This window comes from Palaemon carinicauda, chromosome 2 (genome assembly GCF_036898095.1).
Source record: "Palaemon carinicauda isolate YSFRI2023 chromosome 2, ASM3689809v2, whole genome shotgun sequence".
NCBI lineage: Eukaryota > Metazoa > Arthropoda > Malacostraca > Decapoda > Palaemonidae > Palaemon > Palaemon carinicauda.
In genome coordinates this window covers 28,828,848-28,837,775 of record NC_090726.1, presented here as the reverse complement: position 1 = coordinate 28,837,775, position 8,928 = coordinate 28,828,848, and the positions used below count along the sequence as shown (strand labels likewise).

Sequence of the window (8,928 nt, the reverse complement as noted above, 5' to 3'; positions counted from 1 at the left end):
TGACGGTTACAGAACAGTTTCGTTTAAGAAACATACTATTTTTAAAAACGTATTTATTAAGGGGCTTTTCATATCAAGAAGTGCCGGACTGTTCAGCATTTATTAGGTTCCTTTTCATACCTAAATGGTTACTTACTGGTGCCATAGCCTCTATCTCATGGTCTTCCACTGTCTTGGGTTATAGTTCCCTTCCTTAAGGGTACTACTCATAGTTCCCTTCCTTAAGGGTACTACTCAAACACACTGTTCTAGATGTTTCCTTATTTTCTTTCCTCACTGGGTTATTTTCTCTGTTTGAGCTCTTGGGCTTCTATCATCTTTCTTTTCCAATTAGGGTTATAGCTTAGCTAATAATAATAATAATAATAATAATAATAATAATAATAATAATAATAAAAGGTCAGATGTAAGTTTAAGGATATATTACGGAATTCCTTGTGATTAGTGGTGATGTTTATATCAGTCGACAAAATCTTTGGCTTTTTATCCTGGTGTCTCTCTCACTGAGCAGTTACGTCATCTTTAATTAAGAAAAAAAAACTGAGAAATTATCTTTCACGGTTTGTGGATGAATCCTCATTAAATGGTTGGAAGTATAGGAAGAGGCACTGAAACTATTTCGCTTTTCTTGAGATTTTCATTCCTTTATTGACTTCAAAGTATGTTTGAATAGATCTTAGTTGCCCTTAAAGTTGTCCGTATTGCATCATTTCATGTCATTATCAGTAGCATCTTAAAGATCAATACGACTCGTATTATTAACAAAAGATAATGAAAGCCAGTGACGATTACTGGGGTATCATCTTGTTCTCTATCTTTCAACTAATAACATATTCCCATATTCACTGCCTTCATTTTCAAAACTATTAAGTATATCAGACTTTTCCATAAGAATTTATCTTTTAATGAGATGCCATGACGTCACATCACGGAAACATTTTAGCCTTTCAATAACTTATCAACACGTTGCTCTCTTGCTTAAGGACACTAACATCTTTATAAGTCACAAACATCAGTAGCAATTCACCATTTAAGAAAGAGATGTTATTAAGAAGTCTCAATCCTATGACGATTCTCTCAGCGATCCAGCAGCACATGACTTCCTTCCTTCGGCAGAGTGAAACAGAACCAGGACAGCCCCGCCAGGAACTCAAACCCGACGAAGTACAACAGGGGCTCGTACGTCGAAGGCAGGAGGTAGAGGGTTGCCACCATGAAGGGCATGAGGCCGCAGATGCTTTCGAGATCCGCAGGAGGGAGCGTCAGACCCTTCTTCACGGGGACGAGGAGGTCGTTGAAGGAATTGATCGAGTAGGGTATCACGAACCAAGTGACTAAGACGCTGAAGAGGATGGGAAGAAGCCAAAGTATTTGCCAGACCCCAGGGTAAAGTTGTAGGAGGACGCCGCCGGCGACCATGGCTCTTGTAGCTGTGGGAGGGGTAGGGGATAGGGGTGAAAAGGAGGAACGGTCGGGGGAGAAAAAGGGGGAAGGAATGGAAGTGAAAAAAGTGAGTGGGAGAGAAAAATATTAATTAAATTGTGGCGTCAAAATATCGGATGTATTCAATCACTTCAAAGAGACAAACAGGTTTCGTTTTAATTAGAATTGAGAATTTCATCACTCGTGCTATTTGTCTGTATGTATCATTTGCAAGAAGATACTATACGTGGATGTATCATGTAAACATTGGAAAATATAAAGATATAGTCAGCTTGAACCATCACTATAAGATATGTAAGTAAATATTTTATACCTCTTTTTAGATACTTATGTATTGTAGTAGAAAGTAACTATCTACTTAATTCGTCGTGTTTTACTTATAACATCGTGCAAAGTAAAATGGTAGTGCCATTTGTGTTTTAAAATTTATATTAATTATTCAATCATAATTAATCTATACATTGTTTTTGGCAATTTAATCAACTGCTCATGAAAATATCTGAATACATTGTATTTGACCCCACTGTCACCTATTAGAATTTACTTAGATTTCCTTCTTGCTTTAATATTTCATCATCTTGAAATGAGAACTCCTTCCCAACATACTTAACATATAATTAAAAACATTTAATCATGCAGTAGACATACTAATTGCTACCCCGACTTCCGAAGCTGCGAAGAATCGATGGACTCCTCCCCAGAAGAAGTTGTTTGTTCCCACGTCTAAATTAGCCACGACCGACCAGGCCACTGATATAACACTTATCGTCAAGGGCAGTCTGGCCACTACTTCATCGTACATGCCTGATGAAAAAGTGTCGTATTTTAAGAGCTGTATTTGAGTATGGTTTTTTTTTTATTTCTAAAAGCAAGCTTTACTCTTATTTTCTTTACTGTGTAAACACTGGAAAAAACGTTGTAAAGGCCTCTGATTATCAAGGTAAGTACAGTAGCATGTATGTTCATTCAGGAAAAAATTACACGGAAAGATTATGCATTTATAGATGGAGAACTCTTCCTTACCTGTGTGCTGTTATCAAATTGACATTGCGAGCAAGCGTAGGCATTGGGGAAAGGTGATGTCCTCTCCTTGAGCCTCAAGAGAGAGTGAGAGTACATATATTTTTGGTTCAGTCCAATTTTTTAGTGGGTGGGCTTCCACGAGAGAGATTATTTTGTGCAATGGGGCAGCGGAGTGCAAAGCCTTTCTCTCAGGGCCAATCCCAGTTCTCTAGTGGGATGGTTGTCAGTTTTTCTGTTGGCGAAAGTTAAAGAAAAGCCAAGTCTTATCAAAGAAGTATAAAAAAAAGTCTAGTCTTAATAAAGCAGTATTAAAAAGCCAATTCTCATCAGTCAGTAGTTGCTTTAGGAATCTATTTTGAAGTATTTCTTATGCATCTTTTAGTTTTCATTTCACGTATATCAGATTCAAGTGGAAGGTCAAGACAGTTTGACATTTGAAGCCATATGAGTAAAGGGTCAAATAAACTGTACCTTCCGAAGATGGATATAACATACACAGTCCCACAGATTCACACACCCCCACATGCGTGTATGCGCATGTGTATTATATATATATATATATATATATATATATATATACATATATATATATATATATATATATATATATATATATATATATATAGAGAGAGAGAGAGAGAGAGAGAGAGAGAGAGAGAGAGAGAGAGAGAGAGAGAGAGAGAGAGAGAGAGAGAGAGAGAGAGATATACATACATACATAGAGTATATGGATATAGCATACACAGTCCCACAGATTCACACACCCACACATGCGTGTATGCGTACGTGTGTTTTATATATATAAATATATATATATATATATATATATATATATATATATACATATATATATATATATATATATATGCATATATATATATATATATATATATATATATATATAAATATATATATATATATATATATATATATATATATCTAGAGAGAGAGAGGAGAGAGAGAGAGAGAGAGAGAGAGAGAGAGAGAGAGAGAGAGAGAGAGAGAGAGAGAGAGATACATACATACATACATACATACATACATACATACAGTATATGGATATAGCATACACAGTCCCACAGATTCACACACCCACACATGCGTGTATACGTATGTGTATTTTATATATATATATATATATATATATATATATATATATATATATATATATATATATATCTAGAGAGAGATACATACATACATACAGTATATGTGTATATATCCATATATATATATGTTCATCAATATATATATATATATATATATATATATATATATATATATATATATATATATATATATATATAATATACATACATATATAAAGAAATATACACATATACATCTATTTATTTATCTATATTTATACATAGATGTCTCTGTGTGTATTTGTGTGTAATAATAAAGCGTTTGTAGCATTAATATAAAAAATCTAGATATTGAAATAATTGGTCTGAACAGTGAAACCAAGCAACAGTGTTGAGGAAAATAAGTTGACGTCGATTTATTCCAAATGCTGATAAACCTACTATGATTAGGATAGACAACAATGACAAAGTCTTTTCTCATCTTATCTAAGATAACAGTTTTTCTTCTTTTAGTCTTCTCTGAAAGTAACCAAAATCAAAATAGCGACGATACCATATAACATTAAGGAGAATGAATAAGCATATGCTAGTTTTTAAAATATAAGTTGAACATGTTTTTAAGATCTATTTTTCAATATAAACTCGCCTCTACTCTATTTACTTCTCAATAGTTCGTGAATACAAAACGATAGTTGGTTTTCCGAAGACTATCTACACCCACTAATATGATTTGATTTTAGAAAGTACGATCTGACTAATTTGCTGGACCGCTGAAGTATTCTGTACCGGATAAAGACAGAGTACACTGTTAGAAAAAAAAAATCCGCCATATTAATCGGGAATTCTCCGTAAAAATATAGTTCCCAACCGTATTTCAGTAAAATACAGGCGATCGTAATTTCACCCTACTTTGTAATTATATTTTACGGGTTGGTGACCGTAATATCACTCCTTTACGTCAATATATCCGTTTTTTAAACGGTAAAAAATACTGGCCTAGATGTTGCCAGACATTTATCGCTTTTTAATACAAATTCTTAACAGTGTAGAGAAGAATTTGTGAGCAGTGACAGTGAGATGGAGTACAGAAATGTAAATGTGAAACTGCAGAAAAACCTCTCACAGTTTTACTAAGAAGTAAGAATATGGATACCAACATGGAGGAAAGGAAACGGCCACGTGAGTAGAGTAAAACGATCAAAAATAGGTACCGTAAATACCCTTTGGTAATGTGAACAATGCATCCATTTTCTTACCACTACTTTTAATCCACTGATTCAATACTTTTCCTTTTGAAAAATTGAATTGATACACGTTAATTATTAACATGAGAATTAAACATACGAACCCTAGAAGATAATAAAAAAACCTCATGATATGATGATATCTGTCTGTGTTTAATAAAAAAGCTATCTTTGTTTAAAAGATAATGGATATGATCAACGTTCTAGAAAATTTAATTATTTGGAAAGACGTCACAATCCCGTCGGTTAATCAAATACAGGACTAGAAATGCAACAACTATTTTGACTCTGACTTCCAAATCATCGTAGCTAGATCCGTGTGCCCGAATTAGATTGATGTTTGGAACATATTGTGTACGCCCCTCTTCAGTATAACATAACTAGAACAATCATTTCGATTTCAACTGGAAGAGAGGAAGATGGGGACTGGATTGGAAGTGTAGGGGGTCCTATGGATACCTTCTCGGCGAACTAACATCATCCGAATTGAGATCATCATTAATATTTCGGAGATGGCAAAGTTAGCGCCGCTCAAAACGCAGAAGAACCAGCCCTTGATATTCAATTGCTACTGAATTATTCGATTGTCATCCTCCACACACCAGAGAACGGCACAGGTGTGAATTCCGGATGTAAAACAAGAGGCGCTGGGCATTGATCACACTGTTAGAAAAACGTAATTTTAATCGGATATTCTCCGTAAAAATATATTGTTCTCAGCCGTATTTCAGTAAAATACAGGCGACCGTAATTTGTACCCTACTTTGTAATTATATTTTACGGGTTGGTGACCGTAATATCACTCCTTTACGTCAATATATCAGTTTTTAAAACGGCAAATGCCTGGCAACATTTATTCCAGGATTTTTACCGTATTTTACGGCAAATATTTAACAGCGTAGGTTATAGATTTAACCTGTTTCATAGGATACAGATGGCTTTGATATTTATCATAAAAACAGGCAAATATCAACGATGGCGTGGCCAATTTCATTATTTTTGCTCTTGGTAGAATGGATTAATATCTATAGTATAATTTTCTTCATTAATAGTATGTCTGATATTTTATTTGCATTAATACCACCACTTCTATGGTACTTCTTGCAAGTGTATTACTATTAAAATTATAGACCTCGTTATTTTTTTATTAAGAAACTTATTACAGATTATCAAATATGATTTAAGGGATAAGCAAGTGTCCTAAAAAAGCTACAATTACTTACTGTGAAATATAATTAACGCTGTAGATAATGAGTTTATGTTAGCCAAAAATATAAAAAACTCATTGAACAATTTTACCACGAGGTTATTGATAATTTGCTCTTACGTGAGACACATACGATCATATGTACACAGACATACATGCAAACACGCACGCATATATACTGTGTATGCATATAAGTGTATTCTCTCTCTCTCTCTCTCTCTCTCTCTCTCTCTCTCTCTCTCCACACTATCACATACGAAAATACGCACACATATATGTGTATATATACATACATATATATATATATATATGTGTGTCTATGTATATATATATATATATATATATATATATATATATATATATATACATGTGAGTGTGTGTATGTGTGTATATATATATATATATATATATATATATATATATATATATATATATATATATATACTTTATATATACCCACATAGATATATGGGTAAAGTCTGTTTTATAAATAACGTTACTAGTAGATAAAACCTTTTAATTTTAGTTAATAAACTCCTTCTATCCCCAAGGAAGTACATACTAACAGTCCCATTACAATAACTATATTTCCAAAACATATTAAAACAAATTTCTTAAGTATTTTATAATTTTTTCTATTTCTGTCAACTCTTGGGAATAATATATGTGTCGAGCATAGTGCAAACATATTGCCATGCAGATTGGTTACAGCATTCGCAATTCGTGCATAAATCGGAGGTACAGGAACTGAATATCTGAATGCCTCATACGTGCTGAAACTTATAGGTCATTTTGTAGGTTTCACTTTAGAGGGAAGAATATGTGCACGTATCAAAATGGCGAGTCCTTGATGTGGAATAGTAAAGGTCTCGTAATCTTTGTCACTGTATGAGTACTTTCTATAGCTGATTTTCTCTCTCTCTCTCTCTCTCTCTCTCTCTCTCTCTCTCTCTCTCTCTCTCTCTCTCTCTCTCTCTCTCTCTCTCATAACATATCGTTCTACCCAAGAACAAATGGAGTCTCCCCTGGTGGACTAAAAAGTCTTTGAGACATCCAAATTCCCTGTAACACACTCTCTCTCTCTCTCTCTCTCTCTCTCTCTCTCTCTCTCTCTCTCTCTCTCTCTCTCTCTCATAACATATCGTTCTACCCAAGAACAAATGGAGTCTCCCCTGGTGGACTAAAAAGTCTTTGAGACATCCAAATTACCTGTAACACACACACTCTCTCTCTCTCTCTCTCTCTCTCTCTCTCTCTCTCTCTCTCTCTCTCTCTCTCTCTCTCTCTCTCTCATAACATATCGTTCTACCCAAGAACAAATGGAGTCTCCCCTGGAGGACTAAAAAGTCTTTGAGACATCCAAATTCCCTGTAACACACTCTCTCTCTCTCTCTCTCTCTCTCTCTCTCTCTCTCTCTCTCTCTCTCTCTCTCTCTCTCATAATAGATCGTACCACCCAAGAACAAATGGAGTCTCCCCTGGTGGACCAAAAAGTCTTTGAGACATCCAAATTCCCTGTAACACACACACACTCTCTCTCTCTCTCTCTCTCTCTCTCTCTCTCTCTCTCTCTCTCTCTCTCTCATAATAGATCGTACCACCCAAGAACAAATGGAGTCTCCCCTGGTGGACTAAAAAGTCTTTGAGACATCCAAAATCCTTGTAACACCCCCCCCCTCTCTCTCTCTCTCTCTCTCTCTCTCTCTCAGACACGCACACAGCAAACCAACCTAGTATGGGTAGTATTGACTAGGTATTTCCACTCAGAAAGATCACATTTGCAGTACTTATGTATGTATGTATATATATATATGTATATATATATATATATATATATATATATATATATATATATATATATATACTAAATAAACATACATATATACATATATGTATTTATAAAGATATACACATATACAGTATATGTAAATAGATATACATGTACGCACACACACTCATATAGTTTTATATATATATATATACACACACACACACACACATATATATATATATACATATATATATATATATATATATATATATATACTTGTGTGTGATTGGTTGTTTGTAAATTTGTGTACGCCTTTTCAAGTTGCCAAGCCTGACTAGAGAACTCAGAAGCACCAGTGATTGGAATACATCTATTAGATAATTCACTCACATACAGGTTAACACACATACACATATACACTCACATATACATACGAAAAGCGAGAGACAGAGAATCGGGAGAGAAAGATAAGAGAAAATCTTTAACAGCGATAATAACAACATCAACTTACTCGTGATAGGAAGTGTCATGTAGGCTGCTATTTGAATGTAGACCTGCGGAGTGGCTTCCAGGATGCCTTCCAGTGAATGTAGAGTCACCAAGGCCTTGGTATCCTGGAGAATCTCGTTCTTAGCAGATATATTGACGTCAGTTTCTTGGTAGCGTGTCTGGTGCCTGCCATTCTTCAGCGAATTCGTGATGTTCACGATTATTCTGCGAAGATTTAGAGGAATGGAATGATGAACGAATGCTGGATAATTGCGAACAAAAGAAATTCTATGATTAAATGCAATGGAAGATGAAATGTCACTGGAAGGAGAAAGGATTAATAAGGTGGAAACATTTAGATATTTAGGAACTATGATTTCTAATACAGGATTTTTAGAATTTGAGTTTAATGAAAGATTAAAAAAAGCAAAGCAGACAATGGCTAGGTTAAGTAAAAATTGTAAATAAAATCACCTGAAATTACATATAAAAATCAGGCTATATATAATTTTAGTGAGATCGGTGTTACTGTATGGACATGAGTCGTGGTATGACAATGAAACAATATACAACAGATTTTGTAGATTTGAGAACAAAGCCCTCAGAAGAAAATTGGAAGTTGAATGGCAGAACAAAACTAGAAATGAAACTACAAGAGAGATT

The 8,928-nt window shown here is 34.4% G+C and overlaps 1 protein-coding gene across 1 annotated transcript in view; it reads right to left on the bottom strand.

The window, feature by feature from the left end:
• Nucleotides 1–354: 354 nt before the first annotated feature.
• LOC137615782 (uncharacterized) overlaps nucleotides 355–8,928 on the bottom strand; it is a 16,639-nt gene continuing 8,065 nt past the window's right edge. The window contains exons 4-7 of the mRNA XM_068345482.1: nucleotides 8,288–8,490; nucleotides 2,467–2,698; nucleotides 2,092–2,247; nucleotides 355–1,430 (exon numbers count right to left, since the gene is read on the bottom strand). Of these exons, the coding sequence (XP_068201583.1) occupies nucleotides 2,655–2,698; nucleotides 8,288–8,490 (247 nt within the window). The 3' untranslated portion in view covers nucleotides 355–1,430; nucleotides 2,092–2,247; nucleotides 2,467–2,654. The remainder of the gene's footprint in view (nucleotides 1,431–2,091; nucleotides 2,248–2,466; nucleotides 2,699–8,287; nucleotides 8,491–8,928) is intronic.